This window comes from Passer domesticus, chromosome 3 (genome assembly GCF_036417665.1).
Source record: "Passer domesticus isolate bPasDom1 chromosome 3, bPasDom1.hap1, whole genome shotgun sequence".
Taxonomy (NCBI): Eukaryota; Metazoa; Chordata; class Aves; order Passeriformes; family Passeridae; genus Passer; species Passer domesticus.
This window is the reverse complement of record NC_087476.1, coordinates 53,569,194-53,592,665: the sequence shown is the minus strand read 5'-3', so window position 1 is coordinate 53,592,665 and position 23,472 is coordinate 53,569,194. Positions and strand designations below refer to the sequence as shown.

General features: G+C 42.8%; 1 protein-coding gene and 1 long non-coding RNA gene across 2 annotated transcripts in view; one reads left to right on the top strand and one right to left on the bottom strand.

The window, feature by feature from the left end:
• Positions 1-4,731: 4,731 nt before the first annotated feature.
• Positions 4,732-8,596, bottom strand: LOC135296602 (uncharacterized). The gene is made up of 2 exons (XR_010358660.1): positions 8,353-8,596; positions 4,732-8,234 (listed from the first exon to the last, which is right to left on the bottom strand). It is a non-coding gene; the product is annotated as an uncharacterized LOC135296602 (long non-coding RNA).
• Positions 8,597-11,748: 3,152 nt separating this feature from the next.
• MTCL3 (MTCL family member 3) overlaps positions 11,749-23,472 on the top strand; it is a 31,870-nt gene continuing 20,146 nt past the window's right edge. Inside the window, exons 1-6 of the mRNA XM_064413088.1 lie at positions 11,749-11,870; positions 14,326-14,533; positions 15,648-15,776; positions 17,885-18,825; positions 19,145-19,369; positions 22,512-22,670. Of these exons, the coding sequence (XP_064269158.1) occupies positions 14,341-14,533; positions 15,648-15,776; positions 17,885-18,825; positions 19,145-19,369; positions 22,512-22,670 (1,647 nt within the window). The 5' untranslated portion in view covers positions 11,749-11,870; positions 14,326-14,340. The remainder of the gene's footprint in view (positions 11,871-14,325; positions 14,534-15,647; positions 15,777-17,884; positions 18,826-19,144; positions 19,370-22,511; positions 22,671-23,472) is intronic.

The window sequence follows — 23,472 nt, the reverse complement described above, 5'->3', positions numbered from 1 at the left end:
ACCACTAGTACCCTAGTTAGCAAGTATCCTCCCAGTTACTAAGTAAGGATGTGTTCCCGGAGACATTGCAGCAGAATCACATGCTGGAAAAGACTGTAGGATATGATTGGTGGTAATTTCAGGTCTGATACATAATTATCAAGTTTCAAGAGAGAATGCTGCAGTTTTCAAGTGAGCTACAGATTTTGCTTCAAGATAACTGCAGAAAAGCTAATAAGCATCAACTAGATTAGTTGAGGTGACCATAAGAAGAAATGGCAGCCCTAAGCCCCCAAACTCTCAAAACATAAGGTTCCTTAGTTGGATAAACTGAGGAAGGAGCTGGAAAGGCAGTAAGGAAGGGACGTCAGTACTCCCGGTGGAATTAATTCAGAACTGACACAGAGTTTTGCAGGTGAGAAACCTTTAGGCAAAGTGGGTATATCATTACCCTTCAGCCACATAAAATAGCACTGAAAGGAAGGGTTCACCCACTTCACTTTAAGGTAACAGTCCTAAGAGGAAGCATAATGACTTTTCATTTGTATGGGATATTGCTATGAGCCTCCCTATCATACGGCACCTTGTTTCATGCCCTGACTCTTGCACCAGAAATTGTGGGTGCCCCTTGTCTGTGATCTGTTTCAGGGAAAAATGACTACACTGTAGCTAAAAGTATTCTTCATGTAATTCACTGAATAAGCTAAAAGCAGTGGATATATTTAGGTTTTTTACTAATCTCTGTTGTTATTGTCCACAGCTATTGTCTTGAATAGGCTTTCTATTTTTTTTGTGACAGGCCTTTAGTATTTGGTAGGGAGGATCTCTCTGGCTTCAGTATCCTCCAGCAAACAGGGCTATAAAAGGGTTTATAAATTGCTACTGGTGTTTCTGTGAGTAAAGGTCAACAGCCAAACCCTGTGGTCACATGAGAGGACCCAACCACTAATGCAGTAAGACACGCTGTGGTAGGAGCATCTGAGGGGAAATTATACTGTGTGTGTTGTGGATCTAGCAGGAGGTGCTGCATCATCATATCCTGGCTCTTTTCTACATCCTTGAAGCTAACATTTCTCCTTCTTAGGAAAACATCATTCCCATGTTGTCTATTAATCCCATTCTCCCCTCTGCAAAAGCCTTCCTGCATTCCCAGCTGATCTTGCCTCACCAAAAAGAGTAACCTACACTGAAGATCCTGACAATTCAGACTATAAATTGTAATTAATCAGCACACAGAGAAATGCCAGATTCATATCTGTGGTGGGATCTTACCAAATGCAGTTTTTCTTCCCCAGACAAAGCAGTATTCTTTCCATGAGGCTGGCTGGCTGGGAGTCTGGCTGGACAAATGGCTACAAAGGCAAGTGTAAATCCAACATTTCCAGAGCTCCAGTTCATAGTAGTAAAAGAAGATTAATTACCACCAAGGTAAAAATATGGATTGAGGAGCAAGCTACACACAAGATGCGTAATGAGTACCTGGTGGTGTCCTAGGTGTACTTCCCAGATCACAGTGCTCCAGAGGAGTCAAGACCATGCTCAAATTTCCTGAATAGACTTGTTTGCAGGACCAATGTTAAGATGTGCATTTATATACTTATATATATATATACATATGAAAGAAACCAGCCAATAAAAAAAATATTTATCAGACCCAAACCATGAAAAGTGTAATTAACCTATAATTTTCATTTTTATAATGGTATTATGGAGGTATATTTAGCTTAGAGGTCAGTTCAGATTGTACCATAATCTTCACTGGTTTTTTTTATCCTTAGCTTGAAGGTGAAGCTGATCATAGAGTCAGCTATCTGTAGAATTTAGCACCTACAGCGTGGTCTTCAGCATCACCTTTTCAACACCTACTATAAAATACTTCAGCCTTATTTTCACAGTGTGATGGAATTCATTCCATTGAGTCAGACTACACCAAAGATCCACTCACTGAAACATGTACTTAAAAGTTGATATAACCAAAATAGATACATTCCTGACAGCATCTGAGTTGTAAACACCTGTTTAATCGAGGAAGATGATAGTAAATTTTTAATATAATATGTCTATTTTTTCTTAGAAATTGTTGTAAAATACAGCCCTAAGATTGCTTATGAAGGCAAGAAAATCTTTTGGCTGTTTATTTGTATATCACCAGGGAAAGAAAAAACGGCAGCAAAAATTACTAGAATCACATTGTGAGTGGGGTTTATTTTTCAATCTGTCATTAATTATGCATTAATTTATAAGATAAATAAACTGAATCTTCACTTATAATTTTAGTATAACATTTTAGTTAGGTGAAAATGAGAATAACTAATCAGAAAAAATCAACATAATGAAAAAGATTCATTAAAAGAAAGACACAAGTATCCAAAGCAGTAAATCTGTGGCTAGATGCTAGTGCCCAGATTTATTGATGTGAAATATGCAAAATGACTGCATCAATTAGAAACTTGGACCAAAACAGCTTTTTTTTTTTTGCCATTTGGAAGGAGTAAACAATTATTTCAAGAATTAAAATCAGCTCTCAAAACTCAGAGACTGCAGAGAAAATTTTAAGGAGACTGTCAACCATCTTTTTCCATCTGCAGCCATTTTCCTTAGACTGAAAAATAAAAGGCAGGGGGGAGGAGGGGAGAAGCGTTCTTGCAAGAAAGGAAAGGACAGCTAACGTAAAAATTTCTCAAATAAATAATCTTCACTGTGTAAGCAGGAAAAATAAATTTTCGTACAAGACAACTGGAAAGAAATGTTGTAAAATAAAACATGAGGTATAAATTAGTCTCACATTTATTGTCTAATTTTGCTTCTGACATGGGAAAGAATAACACTCTTGTTGTTTCTAATTGGTATTCTGTGTTGGTATATAACACATTATTTTGGTTCTTTTGTTCATTTGCAATGAGAGAGGAAATAAGGGTGATTTTCAAGAAAAACAGATTTCAGTCTCATTTAGAGAAGTCTGAATAACTCACGAAAAACAAATTCCAAAACTGTTTGCTTTAACTAAAATGTATATTCAACATATTATTCCTAAACCAAATCAGTCATTTTTGAAGCATAATTAAGGTACTATAAACCCAAAAAAGGTGTGTAAGGAGCAAACGTGTGCATGGATAAGTGTTAAAAGACAGAAATGACTGGGTTTTCACAGATGCTTGCACAAAAAAGCGAACATTGAAATGAGACCTAATGATAATATATGGAGAGATGTCACGTCACCAAATTGAGAGATGTCAGAAAACAAACATTTTTTCAAACAGAATACTTTTTTCTGGAAAACCTGATAAATATTTCCACTGCCCAGTTTTTCATGCTTTTCTTTCCCATAACTTTTATTTCTTTTTAGAGCACAACCCAAACTTCCAGTGTTTGGGTGCCCCTGAGAACTCTGCTTCTGAGATTTCTCACATGGCATGATTTCATACATATCAATACCTATTCTATAAAGCAAGTAGCCACTGCATAAAGACTCATGTGAAATTCATTTCCTGTATCTAACAGCCACTTGCTGATATACAGCAAACATAAATATGACTAAGATCCACAAAGGCCACTGAATTTGGGACCATAAAAAAAAAATCCCAAGGCACACATCTGGGCAGCTATTGTGGGACAGGAATTTCTAGTCCCTTGTCTCAAATCATCAAAATATTATGCCTTGGATTTTCAAAAGGCTGCAAGTGAAACACATGTTTAGTTTTAAATATGTTTGAAAGAAATTCATTTAACCCCCAGATGTTCCTATCAAACAAGAACCTCTGAGAACTCCCTGATTTCACTAGAAAATTGTCCAGCTTCCCAAATATTCCTGGCCTGTTCTGAAGTGCCATTTCCTCAAATAAGTGTGTCACATGACCTTACTCATATTGAGTCATACTTAATTGTCCCATTTAATTCTCGTCAAGAAGAAAATTATAGGTTTTTTGGTGGTAAGGATTGTCTCCGTCAGCCTCAGCTGGCTGTCCTGCTCCTACATTATTTTCCAGTATAACCTGTCTCTGTCTCCTCCCTGCCTGCAGCAGCACTTGGCCATGCTCTGTGGTCTTTGCAGGGAGCCACAATATGATGCTTACTTACAGGGGATGGCAGACCATGGGAAACCATCCTGCAGAAGAGCCTGGGGAGATGTGACCTGCATATTTTCTGCTGTTTGGGTGGTGAAGGGAGCTGCTGTGCTCCCTAGAAACAGAGGTTGCCTTTTCCAGAGTGATGAGACCTATTGGAGATGCTTAGGAGTGTCATTGACACAGATACAAGAAAGTCTTACACTGTAGCCTAGATTTAAATGAAAGGCCGGGGTAATTGTGCCTTGTGAAGACTGACCTAGAACAGAGGCTAGATGGAGCTAAAGAATTAAGTAGATATTTATTAAAAGGCCTCAATGGATACACGTTGGGCAGCACAAGAGCCCAGCCAGAGCTACACCCAAGATGAACCCAAAATGGTCACAAAATGGACAACCGGTCATGGGGGGTTCTCACACTTTTATAAGTTCTGGTCCATTTAGCGTATTGCTAAAGCAGTTATAGCTTTAGCCCATGAAGTCCCATCCTTCTTGTTTTTCTCTCTTCATTCTGCTGTTGTTTATGCTCTTGGGCCTGAGATTTGGATAATTTGTCCCATACCCCAGCTAGAGAAGGAATTGTTGTCTACCAACTCTGTGAAGAGAGCCTACTATACCCTAATATGAAGCTCAGAACTACACAATAAAGCAGCACATAATCTGAAAAATATAAAAGCTAAAACCTGAGGCATCAGTACTTTTTTTCCTTTTCTTTTTTTTTTTTTTTTTGCATTAGCACAGACCTCTCTGCTAGCTATTCTACACATAAAACAGCAGTACACAGTTAAGAAAAATCTTAAAATTTTGAAATCTTAAACTTTTAAGAAGGAGAAGACAACCCCCCTCCAGAAAAGTGAACATAAGCAGACATGCTTTATAGAAGGCAGCTTTCTATACTCTGTGATGTCCTCCTCGATTTCTATTGCTTTTCCTTCAAGGTTATTTAATTTAAAATGCTTAGCCTTGGAGACAGAATATTTGGATTCCTGTTCTGATTATTTTTTTTTGAACAAGTGTTTAAAAAATAAAACATTCTAGTTTATTTTGTCAAGTCAGAGTGGGTACAGCAGGATCTGCTCCTGGGTTTCTACCATCCTTATATTAAAATCACACGCCAAAATTCTTTGGCTTAGCCTTATCTGTTAAAAACCCTTGCAAGAAATTATACTTTATATTCTTGTCCCACTCCTGTGAATGCTAACAGTATGGGTATAGCACAGCTCTTTTTATTTTTCTTTTTTTTTTTTTTTCCTTCCTTAGAGTCCACAGGCCAATAGCTGGAAGTAAGGAATTTATCTCACATTTTCGTTTGGAGTCAACACTGGTGCCAGTTAATCTGAATAATTGAGGGTGATGAAACTGCAGGCTCCTGTAAATTTGTATATGAACACTAGATGATGCTATATAACTTTTCAATCTCCCATCACTTTCACATGTAACTGAAATAAAAATTATATAGAATCAGAAGACTGGACTAGAACATGTTTTTTTTTTATGCTGGCAAGTATGCACATACACCAAATCATACCACTGAAGTAAAAAACCTATATTTCTCTCCCAGTCAGCTGTCTCCATCTCAAAGGACTGATGCAAAGAGAGGGTACATCTACTTTTAGGGCTACTTGTGCCAGACATTGTGGCAATGTGCTACAGAAGGATTTTAAACAAATGCTTAATAGCAATAATGCTTTCCAAATGCTTTGGCAAAAAAACCTCTTTGCCCAGCAGTTTTTATACAGAACCAGGTATCAACTCTTTGCTGCAGTCAGGATAATTCCTTAAACTGGCATAAACATCACATGCTGTACTTGCACAAAGTTAGCTTGGTTTTGGCCCAGATGAAACTTGTGCTACCAGGTAATGTGGTAATGTACAAAAAAGGGCTTTGGCTCAGAGGAAAGGCTTTAGAGCTATTGTGGCTTCTGTCTTTCCTGTAAGAAACAGTTCCTCTGATCCCAATGACCCTCATGTGTATAATGTCCTTATGACACAGTTCAAACACTAACCAAGTGGTGAATCCATGTCTCAGGGTGGTGACCAAGTGATGAATCCATGTCTCAGGGTGGATATAGTTACAGACACAAACAGGTCCCTGTCCAGAAATGGTGAGCCTTGCATAATTTGCAGAAATATTGAATGGGAGAATCTCAAATGTTACTGTCTGGGAAGTGGATTAGCAGCTGCTCTTGCCCCAGAGAGGTTTTGATCTATGCTGTTTCCAGAGCTCCTTGGTCAGGGGCAGTGCCCATGCACTAATGTGCTCACCAGGCAGCCAGGGAAATAACTCTGTGTCGTGCTCATTCCACACCAGTGGTGCAGGGCACCATTACCTCAAGGGCTTGAATCAGGCCATTTGAAAGGGTAGTTGATGACAGCACATGGGCTTGAGTTACACTTTAAAACTGCTTGAAGAAATAGTTCAACCCTTTGCCCAGGCTCTGATAGTAATTACAAGACGCACATGGACTCCCAATGGCTCACAGAACATCCTACAATGAGAGTGCCACCACAACAGTCACTGAAGAAGACATTTATTCTTTAAAGAGGGCTCAAGGAGAGTTTTCTCATGCGTCTTTTTGTGGGCTTCAATGGTAGAGAAACCTACAGAACTAGAGTTTCTGGTATTCAAGCTACTAAAAGTATGGTAAACAAAGTGAAAACTGAATTTTTGCTTCAACTCAGTTAAGCATCTTTAAAATTAGGATGGATTAATGGAAAGTGCATGCAAATGAAAAGTGGGTAAAAACATTTTAGGATTTTTTTCCTTAAAAGAAATTAACCCAGTCATCTTTGAAAAAAAGGACTTCTCTGAGTTAGTCTGTTACTCATGTCTCATTCCAGAACTAGATCTGAAGGGTAGGTGAGGAAGACATGGAAGAAAATATTATCATGACTTTGGAGGACTGTAACTGGAAGTCATAAGGCACGTGGCCAGCATCAAAAAAGAAGATGGGATTCACTGCCTGGTTCTGTGCCTGAGCATCAGCAGCTCCAGCTCAGAAGAGAGAGCCTTCCTTTCCAGTAACTACGTATTTCATTTTGAAGGGAAAACTTCCTTATAAAACTAGGAACATTTACTTTGCTGCATTAAATTATTTTTATTTTTGTTATATTTTTAAGAAATACAAAAATTTTGTAAATGCAAAGACGATGTTTTAATAAAATCCATTACTACAATTCATTATTATTATTCACAGAAGTTCTCAGGTTATAGGAAGTATTTCAAGTGAACAGAACATTGTTTTTTTTCTAGTCATGGCAGAAAAAAATCAGTGATTTGAAAATACATGTTTACTTTATAGCAGTTGGCTTAGTAAAGCTTCTAAATTAAATCTGTCAGTACTCAAATCAGTATGAAGAATCCTGTGCCAGCTTAGAGGAGACAATGACCAAATGTCCAAGAAATCCTAATATTAGGGATGGTCATTTTGACAAGAGTGTGATGTTAGCTATTGATCTTAATGGAGCCAAGATTTAGACCCAGAAGATTTAAATTAATATCTCTGTATAACAAAGATTTTTGCTTTCTACACATGCTTCTTCTACAATTACAAGACAATTTGAATTGTGGGAAAAGCAGGTGGGTTTGAAAAGAGTGGATCAGAGCTCTTTTGAGCAACTATGGCAAGATGAGTTTATGTGCCTTCTTTGGACTTCCTTCCTCAATAATGAATGAAACCTGGAGGGCATCCTCTCCTGTACATATATCTCATTAATAACTGATTAACTTGGCCAGACAGAAACACTTGGATTTATTGCTGACTTTGTTGGGACAGATACCAAGTTAGCTTCACATTCACACTCAGAACAGGGGGAGCAGAAAGACTCATTCTGCAGCACCCTTTTCAACACAAAGGCATTACCTTAAGCTTAAGGATCAATTTATGCTTCAATTATGGTCTTGTGCACCTCAGATCAATAAAGGATTATCTCAGATCTGTCCTGCAACATCCTGATTCTCTGTGGGCAGCAGCATCAGCTCTCCAGAGTTTACATATTGCTATGGCAATGTGACCCAGAGCCTTTTTGCAGGACTGCAGTGTCGCTGGGATTGTCCTTACTCCACAAAGCTTGATTGGTATTTTGGCCGTAATAGAATTACACCAAGGTAGATGTGTTGTGCCGAAAAACATTTCTCTACAGGGACTCTAAACAAGGTCAGGCCATCACCGTCATGTCTCTGCCGTGCTTTCTGTGAGATGCAAGGAGTGCAGGAGGGGGTCAGGGTGGAGGAGCCCAGCATGCCCCTGGAACTTGCCCCGCAGGAATTGCCTCTGTCCATTCCGTGACGCTCTGACACTACAACACACCAATACTGATTTCTCAGGCTCCTCCTTGGAAATACTCCATCCTTGCCTCCCGCTCCTCTCCCTCCCCTGCACCATTCCCCGGAATGGAAGAGGGGCTGCTCGCTGGGGTGACGGCAGGTGAGGTCGCCATAGAAACGGGGCCTGCGGCCTCCCTCGCGCAGCGAGCGGCTCCCCCGCAGCCCGCAGCGAGCACGGGAGCTCTTCTAGGTACAGCCAACCCATCCACCGTCTGCCATTTAAAACCTTCTAAAGCAATATCAGCGCACACCCGGCAGCAGATTTGGAGAAGATAATTTCCTCGCTTGCTCTTTAAATCAGAATCAAAATTCCGTCCCTGAGACAAAAGCCTTGCAACAGAACTGCTATGTGTACTTCTCAATACACCTACAGAGATTTTTCTGTGCACATGCACCAGCTGGAAAGCCTGATATCCTGATTTTGTTGTTTTGATGTGTGCCAGAGTCCTCTAATTTCTCTAAAAGTACTAGGGCATTATGTAAGAAGCTTGGATATGATCCAGGATGTAGATTACAGCATAACAGGCCTGATAAAAAGCCCAGCAAATTGTTGAACAAAGGATCTCATTCACTGTTGATTTATTAATAAGCATTTGCCTAAATACAGTGATTTTTTATGGATTTGCAAGTGTGAATTAGCAACTAAAATGTCCAGTCATCATACACAAAATCCAGTAAAACATAGAAACCCCCCCCCCCCCCCCCTTATTTTCAGGATTACTTATGTTGAGGTCTCACAGGTGTTTAGGACAAAAAAGGAACAGAGATAAATTTGACAGCATTTTCAAATGTTTCAAGTCCAAAAGTTACCTCTGAAAACTGCATTAAGCTTAGAAAGGGTATGTACAAAAATCCACTGATCCTAAAATGCAGGTTATAGTGAAAAAATAGCAGAAAAACCAAAGACAAAATAAAGAGAAATTATCCATAAGAAGAGGACAAAAAGGCAGAGAATAATTCAGGAGGTATCAAGGTGGAAAAGAAACTAATTACCCAACATCAGGTCTTGGAAAATCTAGGTGGAATTTTCATCTGGAAGCTTATGTATATGGTAATGTGATGCCACCTGGAAGTCAGAGTAGGAAGATACAGTCCCAGCCTAAACAATTACACACATCCATAAGTTATCAAAACAAGCATAACAAATTAACAGGGAGGAAATAAAAATTTAATTAACATTAAATGAGGAATAAATAAAAACAAAACACTCTCAAGCCTCTTAGTTAACAAAATGCAGACTGTTTGTTCACCTGTTTCCTCACATCTTCCCTGCCTTTCCAAGCTAAGGACCTAAGTCCCCTAGGATTCAAAGGGAATTGGGCATTCTAGTTCCTACAAATAAATGAAGAAAAATCAGCTACTGTGGAGACCCCTGAAAAGTACTGTGTTCTGTTGGTCACCAGATGTGTGAGACTAGGATAGCCCTGCTTCTCCCAAACTCTCTTTAGTCACAGAGGCAGGAGTCTGCAACCCCCCTGGGATGCTAGAACCACTGTTTTCACTTGCTTTAAGCTGGGGTGGAACACCATGGGGTAAGAAGCTCTGCAGTCTGCTCAGAAAAGTCACAATGAGGACTTTAAAGATTAAGATAGACAGTAAGACCTTCATACTGGTTGTGGGACACCTCTCAGTGTGATGCACAGGTTGTGGCACAGCCTCCCTTTGAGAAGGAAGCAGGCAGACCCCAGAACACAGCCTGCTCATGATTAATTTCTTTCAAGACCAGTCTGAGATCTCTTATGTCTGAGACCACCTGCAATTGATTATCTGCAACAAAAATACTTTATATTTGAAATCTCTTCCTGGAAAAGCTGTTTGAACATACTGGTACTGTGTTAGTGTCCAAAGGAATATTGTTTACCTTCAGCAGCCAGTGAGCATGCTATACAAGATGCAATGAGACAGGGTATGAGACTGATTAATCCAGAGGAATTCCATATTTTGGCTTTCATTCCCAGAGTCTAAGCTATAAAATTTTCTCTACTGTTCCTCTACCATTAGCCTCATTAAATAATCAATGAGGTTTAGATACTAATGCAATATATAGACTATTCAGATATATGCATGTATGAGTGTCTGCTGTAATGTTATCCTCTGAAAAGAGTATGAGAAAGTAGAATGGCAGCAAACATGACAATATAGAGACCTTTTTCAGTGTTTTAAATTCAAAATTGATACTATTTTTTAATCATTCTAGTAACATAAAGTATAGAAATTCCAGAAGAGACAAGGAGAGATTGATAGAAATTTTTTTATCATTAGAAATGGTTGAGCAGAACTGGCCTGTTTCAGGGCATGTTCAGTTCTGCTACTATCTCTGAACAATAAGTACAATTGATTGCTACAGAAAAAAAACCCCCAGGATTTGAAACTTCCTGAAGCCTTTGGAAAGGCTGAATGAATTGTGGGATAGCAAAATTAAAACAAAGCCTTTATTTTAAAATAATTTAGTTAGTAAAAGCAAGAGACCTAATTTCACCTAGTTTAATTCCTCATTGTTGGAACAAGATATGCCTCTAATTTTCATTACAATTTAAATTTTTTTGTGCCTTCTCACAATCTTGTGAGTCTGAGAATCCAGCGAGGTGTTTGAATGCAAGGGTTAAACCAAGAGAGGTCTGACAGAGTGCATGAGATACAGACTTCCTGAACTGGGATACAGGTGATCCCTTACAGGTATGGTAGCTGAAGCTGCTTCCTTTACATAACAGTAAAAAAACAGTAAAAGGCAACATGACCTACTTTTCCCATGGGAATGACTTGCCAGGGAGGGTGCAGATGGCATTTCTGTACCTTTGGTGGGGCATCCTGTCCCCTTTGTAGGTAGGGTCTGCTAATGAACAGAAGGTGCAGCCTCAGTGTGCCATGCTATAGCTGTCTCTGGCTGAGAAGCAGCTGTTAAGGAGGAGGAAAAAGGAGGGAGAAATGGCAATCAGACCACCATGACTTTACATAATGATCTGGCTAAACAGGTATGCCAAACTGTGTCTTTTAACAAAATATTTGGTGCTGTTATTTCCATCCTACTGAGCTGTATGAATTTAAAATACTTGGGGTTTAACTTTGTTTTTTCAGCCAAGTATTATTTCTATCTAACATCAAGGTTTCTTCTTTTTGAAGTGTGATGGTTTGGTGCTGTACAATTTTGCTATGCAGCCTCTCAAAAGCTTATCCATTTACAAGTATATAAGAAAATAGAAAAGTTGTAATATATTCATTGTTTATTCTCAAATTTCCACTTGAGTTGATTATTCAGTGTATTAGAAAATAGGTGAATTAAAGAATTAAAGTGTCAAACTTTTTTTTTAATTTTTTTTTATTGTATGAACAGAGAGAACGGGCCTTGGCCTGGGGTGTCCAGCACATCCTCCTGGGCAGGGAGATAAACTGCAGCCTCTGCCAGCTGGGGCAGTGCCAGTACCATGAATTAGCACAGCATGCTCCAGAAGCTTCTCTTTCTGAACAAGCATAACCCAGCATATTCCCAAAAGGGCAGAGGAGGTGAGTAAGCAAGTGCAGAAAGTACAGCAATTGTGAGCAACCCAGGCATTTTCCTGGAAAAGCATCCTCTCCAAGCCGCTTCTGAAATCTGTTATTAAAGTATTCTCTACTGAAAGCTAGGAGGTCATACTTCGGTCACACTTTTAGGGTGTTATGTAAAGGGATTCTCTTCTTAACTTAGGAAAACAAACTTATATGACTTAAACTAAACTCTGCTTGGAGGAGAAATTCTTCCTCTCCTTTCTCTTCCTCTACTTTCATCTCTTGCTTAACTACATACAACTTAATTCAGTTGTAGGCTGAACACAAAAATGTGTCTACATGAGCAAGCAATAATGGGGACTAGAAAACAAGGTATTCACAAATCTAATTTGAGTCAAAACAATTCTAGCTATTAAAGGCAAAAATGTAATGAAAAAGTCATAGGTATGCTCTACCAGGGTGCAGCAGGTTGCTAATGCTCTGCACAAAAATAAATCTAAGGAGGAAGAATGAAATAGAAATGAAGAAAACAAAATAAGGTGGAAAAGAGAAAGGGGGTGAAGCTAGCATGATACTAACAGGATAAGAATTGTCATACAGAGCCAGATCAAAGGTTTTTTATCTTACTGATAGGTGTCCAGCTGTGGTCAATAGTAGATGTTGGAAGAGAATGCACAAACACATGCTCTCTCCCAGACCATCTCTCAGATCAAAAAAATAGGCAGAGAAAAGGTGGATTTTGAGCATGTTCACCATCTTTTGTCTTCAACTAACTTTTCTTCTGTTGCTTTCTTCAATCACTTTTTAAACTCATCTAGACCCTTATATTCACAACATTCTGTGTGTCAGGGAGTTGAATAGCTTAACCGCAAGGACTGTTTTCTAGGTTTTTGGAATGCATCACCTGCTTGTTTCTTTCCTTCACGTTTGCATCTCTTCACCATTTGTGTGGGAAGATACTGTGAGTGACAGTGAACCTTTTACACTTGCTTATCTTCCTTACTAAAGATCCTAGGGACTTGCATCACGTTTGCCCTCAGTCACCCTGTCTACAGTCTAAAGACTCCTCTCATACCTCATCATTCCTTGAGCAGAGACACTTCAGGCCCTGGCCACCCTCCTCTGAACCTTACTCCTTTTTACCATGTCTGGTTTGAGATGGGGAACCAGAACAGCTCTCGGTAATCAAAATCGCTCTGCACCATGGAATTACGCAGGATCATTAATTGTATTTTCTGGTTTGTTCTCTACTTCTCACTAAATAATTTCTGATATTCAATTTCTGTTGTTTTCCCTGACATTTGAGCCAGTGTATTTGTACAACTGTTCTGCACCGTGTCAGTGTTTCATTTCTGAATGACAATAGTCAGCTGAAATCCTCTTGTTTTCTGTGTGAAGTTAAGACCTTTCTTTCTGTACTATTTCAATCCACAGGTTTTTAGAGACTCTACAACAAGATCTGCTCATAAATGGAATTTTTACTGTATTAATTTGTATATATGGGTCTCTTCATACTGCACTTACTCAAGGGTAGATACATTATTGTATCTATTATATCATGATCTGTTAGTAATAGAAAATGCCCAGAGAGATCTGGGAAAAAAATTCCTAGTGGAAAATACATCTTGTATTAGAAAAAGAATACTTTAATTTGTATTGATTTTATCCATTTCCCCCAGAAAAGTAAATTATATGAGTAGAATATTTTTGTGCCCATGTCAATTTTTATAACTCTGTCAGCACTGATGTTTAGACAGAACGGAAATTTTGAGAATTAAGTCAACCATACAAAACCACACTGAGAAATTGGCAATTTTTACCACCATAAGATTGATCTTTACTATCAGACATATGGTCTGACAATGTAGGTGAAGATAATCTGATGACCTGGTTTTCATTTGGACACTACTATGAGAAAATAAGAATCTGTACCTTTCCAAGAGTGTGATCAAACTTGTTGTAGGTGGTATGAGATGCCATCACATTGCATAATTGCTTTTTGTAAAAAGTTCATCCAGGCAACTCACCCACCCAGGGAGCAGAAAGGATGGTAAATAATGTCCAGTGCTTAAAAGTAGGGACTGTTGTGCTTGTCCTTCTGAATGATATTGTGTCAATGAAATGTTATGTTGTGTGATGCTGTCCTTGATACTTCTATTCTGTATATTCACTGAGATCAGGATGTTCTAGCAGAATCTATCTAGTGCTTCTTTCATAGGAAATTTTCTCAACTCCTACTCCAGAAATATTTTTTATTTTCATTTCTCATGTTTTCATCCAATTATTCTCTTTACTTAGTATGAGTGCAGTTGTTTTTTATGAGTTTCAAATGCCTAAAAAATCATTAAATATTAATAATTTTAAAAGTATCTTTTCATCGCCCCAGTGATTTTCTTATTCAGCATCAACGTTCCATTTCCTATTTTCTGATTGCCCTCAACTCATCACATCTATATATATCCTGTTCATGCAGTCCCAGGGCTCGAGTATGGAGGACATGCACCTGCATGGGGGGAGTACCTTTCTGCACGCCAGACATGCTGGTTTAGATGAGCTGAGTCCTGCTTGGCATATCAGGAGAGGTGGAGAGGACTGTCAGGAGAGGGGGAGCTGGAAAGGGGGCAGCCTGTCTCCCCTGAGCTTGCCGTCGCCCAAGGACCGCACAAGAACCTCAGAGATAAGTATGTATCTACATGCAATGTACAAACCCATGCGCGTTTGTATATTTTGTAGGCGTGCTAGCGCATGTGTATGCACGTACATTAGCGTACAAATGTAAGCCCAGTGTATATGTGTACATACAGTTTATATATAGATGTATGCAGGCATGTATATGCTAGTATACCTAAGGGGCACGAAAGCATCGCTTAATTAACCTTCGGGAGGAGTTTCCAGCGCGGAAACCCAGTCTCCCCACGGCTGCAGGGAAGTGTCCGCCGCCCCTCCTGCCGTGAAGGCGCTGCCGGGGTTGAGGCAGAGCCCAGGAGCTCTCCCGAACCTGTCAGCTGCTGCAGCAGGAGAGAGAGGAACCCCAAAAGGAGCGGTGCTCCCCCTGAGGCTGTTCTTGCTGGGTGTTCGGACAGACACAGGTGGGTCCGGGACACTCCCACACACAGCCATCACATGGCGAGGGTCCCTCCTCGGAGGGAGGGGAGGGAAAGCAAGCCTTTCCCTGTTTTTCTTTGTTTGTAATTGGGAAACACTTCAAGCGCAAAGTCCTAAGAGCCTCCTGAGGTGCTTCAGAACAAAGGTAAATTCACCTCACGATAGAACAGAGAGGTAAAACACATTTGCCCGCGACACGAGTAAATAAAGGGTCAGTGACCCGTTGGTCCCCGTGTTGAGGCGCGTAAATAACGCCATGGAATGGTCTCCAGCAGCCCAGAGACGGGGCTGCCTTTGTCCCTGCCCCTCCGGCGGCAGCGGGCTCTTGCCGAAGGGGCGCAGGCGAGGATGGTGAACAAAGGGAAGAAAGCTCTGTCACAGCAGCCCTGCCCGCACAGAAGGTGCCCGGCACCCCTGCCCGGCCCGAGCAGGCTCCCCTGACGGGGACGCTAAATAATGGATCATCATCGATCGCATTGGGAAGCGAAAGCGGGCGCATCTCTTGCTTGCAGCCTGCTCCTTCCCCCACTTGCGCTGTAATCCTATTCCACCATGTGCAGATAGATGAAGGGACGTAATTCAGCCTTCAGGCCTGGGCGGGGTTCTCGCCGTTTAATCTTTTCCTTTCTCTTCCCTTCGCTGCTTTCTTCCCTTCCCCCCTCCCGCCCCCCCACCCCTTCCGTCTCCCAGGCCCGGTGAGGTCAGCTCATGAATATTGCTTCATTTTCCTGAGAGGCTCCGGCAGCGGCGGGTACCTCGTGTGCGGTGCCCGGCTCTCCGTGCATGCATTTCGCCAGCCGGGCAGCGGCCAAAGTGGTGGTGAGTAATGCAGATGCTTTAGATCCAAGCCTTTTTTTTTTTCCCTTCTACTTTTTTTTTTTTTTCCTTCTCCCCAAAAAGGAAATATTATTCCTAGTGAAGATGTTAAAAACCCGCCAGGTATGGGGGGGAGTACCTTCACAAATCGCGTCCGCACCTTTAAACCAGGACAAAAGGCAGAAGCACTCCCAAATCTTAAGCCGCGTTTGCGAATTCTCGGCGGGGCAGAGGCGGATGCCGGTAGGACGAAAGGGCCAGGGGGATGCCCCGCCCGAAGTTCGGGGCACGGGAGAGTCCCGCGCTGGCCCGTGGAGCCACCGGACTGCTCCCTTTTGTTGCTTCCATTTATTTACCCCTTATTCCGCCTGGACAGCTGTTCCCGACAGGAAAACCTGCGGAGACGCCGCGTCCCGGCGCCACGTGGGTTTGTCTCTGGAGAGAAGGTCGAGCTGTAGAGTTTTGTAAGGACAGAGATTTTGGACTTGGTCTCAAACGGGGCTTTCGTTGTGCCAGTTAAAAATGTAGAAAATTACATATATATATATATGATTAGCCAACTTAACCCCAGGCAGTAGCGGATCTTGGATTTTCGGGCATGCAGGGTAAGGGGTTGTGTTCTGGCAGGTCGCGGTTGAGTCTGATGTCTTAGTTGCAGTAAAAGTTCCCTAAAAGATTCAGGTACAACATAGGGGTCTTTCATACCTGTATAGCTCCAAACAATGGTAGGGTGGGAATTCTGTTTGTGATGGCTAATAGAAATGCAAGGAAATCTTTTATAAAGTGTTGTCATACAAATTTTATAGCTCTATACGCTTTTTTTTAAACTAATTAATGCTTGGGAAGTGTCTGCCAAATTGTGTCATTCTGAGCATTAATTTCCAGAATATTGCTTTAAATCAGGTTATTAATGACAGTGCATCTGAGAGGAAATGATGTCCTCCTGCCAGTGACAGCAGAGCAAACACAGCCTCATTGTCTAGTATGTTCGAGGGAGTAAACCAATTGTCAGAGCACAGTATAGTCTCTACATTGATTTTGCCCAGTCGTGCCTCTTTCTTTATTCCCTGTTCTAGCAGGGAATGGTTAAGCCGTGTTCTAGGAGGGAATGGGCAGGCCATGTTAGGAATGCTGTCATTTCTGCTGTTGCCCATGTTTTCTCCCTAAGGAGAGTTGAATAAAGGCTGTGTGAAAACAGTTTATGGATCATAGCCATTATTTTCAGAACATACTGGGGACATTAACAGCATGATATGGCTTTTAACAGCCCTTTTTCATAATCGTTTGTTGTCATGAAAACTCTGGTTGTGTCATTATAGGGGCAAATTGCCAAGTGAGCATCCTTCAGAGAATGCCACATAACATTTTGTTCTGGGTGAGGGTGTATTCCTTGCTTCCTCTGTTTTGAAAATCTGCTGGAGTGATTGTGTCTGAGTCCTGTATAACCTATTGATATGCATAACTGGTAACAAAAATGAATCGGTCTTAAGTCCTGACAGTACCTCTGCATAACAAACTGGGGCAAATATGTGTTCAGAAGCTGACTGTAAAACCCCTTCCCTTTATGACCCTAGATTCCCGAGTCACCTTGCCCCGGAAGAGTCGCTGTCAAAGCTGAAGGGAAATCTGTAGTTGCTTCCACGTGTGCAGCCTTTGTACAGTAGCTTTCCCCCACTGGGCTGTGACAGACACTGGGACGAGGCCTTTCAGCAGGCAGACAGGTGCATTAGCAACCCAGGCTTGGTGGTGAGGACAAGGGAGAGGGAAGTTTGTGTGTGGGAGGAAATTCATCCCTGGTGTGGCAGTCCGGTGGGGGAAGTTCGGCATCGGGGCAGGGGACACGCCCCTAGGTGCAGGCGGAGTGGGAACAGGTCTCAGCCTCAGCCGAGCCCTTCGGGCCCTTCCATGAGCCGCTCCGCTCGGCTCTGGGCTGCGGCCTCGGCCGGATTCTCCCCGGCCTCTCCGGGGCACCGCTCTGCCCGCAGGTGGGCGCGGGGCAGGGCTGGGGGCCGGCGGGGAGCGGGCAGGCTGGCCGCCGCCTTGGCCAGAAAGCCCATCTCCCCGTCCTCCCCGTCCCCACCCCGACCGCTTCTCCGCTTCTCCTCCCCCAGCTCTCGGGGCGGCGGCGGCGGAGGAGGCGGAGGACACCGCCGGTGATGGACGCGTCCCCGAGATAGCCGCCGCCATGAGCCAGCCGCCTGCAGGGGGCGCGGCCGCCGAGCCGCGCCTGCATCCCGAGGGCAGCAGCGGCAGGAAGCAGCCGCGGGCATCCTCGCCGGCCCGGGCCCGCGACGCCGCCCCGCGCCCGCCGCCCAACGCCGCCAAAGCCGCGCCCGCCGCCGCTAAAGCCGCCTCGGCGCGGCCGCCGCCCGGCCAGACCCCCCGAGCCGCCCGCGGCCGCGCCGCCGAGAAGCCGGGGAGGGGAGCTGTCCAGCCCGGCGCCGGTGCTGAAACGCCGGCCAGCGCCGCCGGGAGAGGAGCCGCCGCCGCCGCCGCCGAGGAGCCGCTGCCGCCGCCCGGCGCCGCCGAGGAGGCGCCCCCTGCAGGGGGCGGCGGGGGCGAGCGGGAGGGGGCGGCGGCGCCGCCGCCCAAGCAGTGGCGGGGGAAAGCGGGGCGGTCCCCGCTGAAGGGCGCGGGGGAGGCGGCCCCGGCGCCTCCATCTTCCTCGGGCGCGGGGAAGGGCCGCGGTGCGGCGGCGGGCGGCGGCGGGTACTGGAAGGAGGGATGCCTGCAAAGTGAGCTCATCCAGTTCCACCTTAGGAAAGGGCTGGCGGCGGCCGCCCAGATGCAAACCAAGGGCAGCAACCACAGCAGCAGCGGCGGCAGCGCTGCCTCCGCCGCCTCCGCGGCCGCCGCCCCGGCCGAGCCTCCCCCGGCCGCCTCCGCCTCTTCGCCCGCTGCCATGGCGGCGACCGGGGCGGAGGGGCTGCGGCAGGGCGAGGCGGAAGGCAACGGCAGGAGCTGCGGCCCCGAAGTCGCCCTGACCCCCCACCTGCAGGAGGAGATGGAGGAAGAGATGGAGAAACTGCGGGAGGAGAACGAGAGCCTTAAGGTGAGGGACCGGGGCGGCGGCGGGGGTGGGGGAGAACCAGGGCCGGGCGGGGACCGGGCTGCCTCCTGACGGGAGGACCTTCCTGGCCTCCTTCTCTTGCAGCAGGAGCACTGGAGCAGCGTCAAGATGGCTCTGTTGTGGGGTGTGCGGGCAGAGCCACTTCCCTCCCTCGTTGAGTTGCTTATAATGAGCTGGATTGTATTTACCTGCCCTCCCTGCGGGGCGGAGCTCCATTTTGGCTGCCTTCCCCTATACGTGCTGACATTTGTGCTTTTGACCCACCTGTTGCGTCCCTGTCCCCTTCTTGTCCCCGTGCCAGAACGAAATAGATGAGCTGAGGACAGAGATGGACGAGATGAGGGACAGTTTCTTTGAGGAGGATGCTTGTCAGCTTCAAGAAATGCGCCATGAACTGGAGCGAGCCAACAAGAACTGCCGGATCCTTCAGTACCGGCTGCGCAAGGCTGAGCGCAAGAGGCTCCGCTATGCCCAGACTGGCGAGATCGACAACGAGCTCATACGCAGCATGGAGCAGGACCTCAAGGTACAGACATGAGCAGGTGTCAAAGGGAAGGGAGCGTCTCAGATGGAGACACAGCCATGCTCTTGGTCCTCATGACTCAGGTGTTTCCATGCATTCCGCTGTGCACCCAGCACAGCTTGTGGAATAGCAATGGCCAAGCTCTTCTTGGTAATAGAAGTCCTTGCTGTATGTAGCTCTTGCTATCATATTTGTAATGTGCAAGGAATTACTCAAAAGCAAATTAGAAGCTAAAGGTTTTGAACTCTTTATGATAAGTGCAAAACATACCCTTCCACTGCAGAATTAAACCAACCTCACCAAACATCCCCATTGACTTTGAGGGGATTTTGTTACTCTTTGGTGAAAGATTTTACAGAGTAAGCAGATTGAATACTTGCAGTATTAACACTAAATCCTTACTTTGTTTCTGTCAGTAAAAAAACTGCTATCATATTCAATGAATCCAGGGTTTTTCACATCTACCTGAAATTGTAGACAAAACCAATCAAATTTCAATGTGTCCTCAACTGCATTTCATCCATTAGATCTGAATGAACCACTGCCTCTTGCTAAGGAAATGTTTCAGTCCTTGTTTAAAGATTGTCATTGGTAAAATACCCATCATCTCCATTCTAGATTGGTCCAATTACAGAGAAAAAAACCTTTCTTGATACAGTTGGAAGTTTAATTTTTGCTTCCATTCACTAGATATTGAAGTACTCCTGCTGAATCAGGACACCTAAACATGTTTCAGTTGACTGGTCTCCCAGTCAACTGACCTTTTCTCATGGAAGTGCAGACCTCTGTATAGCAAATGTGAGCTTATTGGCCACACGTCTGCCTAGGACTCTAGTTACCTATGGCTCATGAGCTCTGTGAGCTGCAGTTTAAAATGTGAATTTAATACATGATTACGAACAAGGTTATTTTTTAACTTCTTTCTGATAAGTATGATGGATTGAGAGTATGTTATTCTCCGACCTGATTTAGATCATCTTTTCTGAAAGTTTTCAAGCTTGTCGTCACTATTATTAAAATTTCTATTTGATATTCCTTTTCTGTGCGTATTCAAAACCCACGTTTTCTGTTATGGCTGTGACAGTTCTATTAATACAGCTGCCCATGTGGTTCTTGGCAAAATAGAGTCTCCTGATCAGAAGCAAAATCACCTTCTTCTCATGGGGATTTCTGTTTGAAACAAGAGAAGTTTTGCATGCTCAGAATGATGCTTAGGTGATCAGCTGAGACACACACATTTGCAGGCAGAATTTGAAGGTGGGTCTTCATATCCCAAGTGAATTGTGATTCCAGTTTATAGAGTTGGCTTCTTTGTTGGCTCAGTGTTACTCTTATTAGCAAGTCATACACATCAGACTGGGGAGAGAATTGTTGAGGGCACCTCTGCTGTGGTCCTTGTCTGCCAATATAGGAGACAGAAGCTAAGGCCTTGGGTTTAGCTGGACAAAGAGCTTGCTTTAATTAGCATTTCTCCCATGTGTTTCCCAGTGTGACTGACTCATTGGAAAGGAGCAGTGTTCTTACAGAGTGTTCTCACTGTTCATGAATGTGATCTGCTTTGGAGTAGGGATGAATGTCTAATGCCAAATTTCTGCCTAATAGAGTTCTGGGTGCTGGGTAACCATAATTGTTACTCATATGGGTTTCTGTAGTATTTTCGAGTCCTCTCCTGAAGAAAGACTATCCAAATTGGCATTGTTCATTTTGCAATATACTAGGGAACTTGATCCTTCAGAGATACAGTCTTGCGGATAGCTGTATGTATCTTAAAATGTATCTTGCATATGCCTGGATTAAAATGTATCTTGCATAAGTGAGTCCCATTTCCCACGTGATCTAGAATGCTCTGTATTTTTCCCTGCATTAATAGCTATTCCACCAATTTTTATGTAAAAAAAAAAAAATAGCTACCAGTAATTATATTACAATTTGGTTTTGTTTACTGCCTGTATCTATTTTATCTGTTTTGTCCAGAATGTATCTACAGACTATGGGTTCCATTAGGGTGCTGTTTTAAATATCCCCCATGATTTTCCATTTACTTTGGTTGGACAATCAGATGAGCAGTTTAATACTAAGTGTAGGAAAAGACATCAAGCTAAAGCCCTGTGGTGTGTTTCTCAGCTCATTCTGCAGTCTCTTTGGACTATGGTTATAATTGAAATTCCCCTCCACTCACTCTTTCTGTTGGGCATTATGTGTTTTGAGTGCGTGTGCAGTGGGGGAGGTTATTGAGTGATCTTGTGCTACACTGCAGTGTTGTATCTGTAATTCACACACACTGGGTTTCTTGTCAAGGGAGGCTGAGTCACCAGCTGCTGCTGATTTCTGATACATTGGATCTTTCTAGATGCTTGCTTACCATTATTATTTTTTCTCTAGGGTTTTAGTATGTCAAAGAACTTCTGACATACTAACATAAAGATGGTTTGAGTGAAAGCCGTAAAGGACAGCTTGCTGAACTCCCCTAGCTAATGCTAAGTTGGATTAATTATGCTTTCCAGTGTTCTAAAAAAAGCAAGAAATGAGGCTTTCAAACTATGTGTCTGTGTGTCTAGATGACCGTGAACACAGTGATTAGTGTATATTTAAATATTTTTGATGTTTTATAATTTCTGGCGGTTTCACAAAATATAGTGCAAGTGGCTTGCAGGGCAAGATTCTCATTACTTTTCCTGAGGAGGAGGAATTAGATCTTGTCATATGCCTTTTAACTCTATTCCTGTGAAAATGCATTAAAAAAAACCCCAAACAACCAAAAACCTTAGTGTTCATTTTAATTTGTGTGAACATGATGTCAGTAAAAATGTTGTTTCTTTGTATTTTAATCTTAAAATGAGCCAATAGTAGTAAATATTTTCACTGATTTTCCACCAAGGAGAGAGAAACTAGCAGAGTCAAAATAAACATGTGTCCATTTGTGGTCACAGGTGGACACAGGTAGGGAAGGCCTGGAGAAGATGGGCCCTGCTTTTAGATGTTGGAATTACTTAGAATTCTGTCTGTGGATGTCCTTGTCTGCCTGTTTCCTTACATACCTCTTCCATCAAAGCACCCAGAATTAACTTCTAAATGGTTGCTTAGGCACTAAGCCCTGCAGCAGTAAATTTTTTTAACCCTTCTTTTGATATACCATTTCATTTAGGTTGCAAAAGATGTATCAGTGAGACTTCATCACGAGTTAGAAAATGTGGAGGAAAAACGTACTATAACAGAAGATGAAAACGAAAAATTAAGACAGCAGCTTATAGAAGTTGAAATTGCCAAACAAGCACTACAGAATGAACTGGAAAAAATGAAAGAGGTTAGTATTGCTATTTATTTCTACACCAATTATTTGAAGATTTAAGATTCTTACTGATGAACTGTTTTTCTTCTACAACTTGGTTTGGGGGCAAACAATATGGCAGTCAAAAGTTAAAAATTGCAAGGAGTGCTAGAGTACAACTTGATGATTGTGAAGCTGAGAATAAACTGAAATATTTGGTGTTTTCTAGGCAAAACAGGAAACAAGTGGTGCCCTTTTTTCTCTCTCTACTAGAAGGGAAATGTGAAATTAGTGGTAACAAGAGTACAGAGGCTTTGATATGTTGTACCTACATAAATATTCATATAGGAAGTGTGCTTAAGTGTGCCAGAGGCATCTAATTTTAAGCTGATGTTTCCCACAGGTTTTTACAAAGACCAGTAGTTCTTCCCTTGGTAACTACTACAGGGGACTAGCAGGCACACGGAGACTGGGGATCTAGCCACCTCCCCATCTTGTTCAGTCATGTTCTTTGGAGTACTGGGAAGTGAGAGACTCTACCTGGCTTTTCAATCTAAGCATAATTTTTCATTGTATCTAATTAATCTTCAAAATTACTCCAGCTGCCATTATATAGATGCAAGATACTGAGCCATTAAGTAAGCAGAAAATTGCATTACAGCAGTATTAGCCAGGCTGACAGAGATAACAAAGCAGCAGTAAAAGGAGAAACTGTTGACTAAGAATGACTTCTCAGAAGAGATTTTAAAAACAACTCTCCTGTTTCCTCTTCAAGATTTAAAATTCAATGAATGCCCCTGATTTTCACTTTTAGGAATATACCCTAGTAGGAACACCA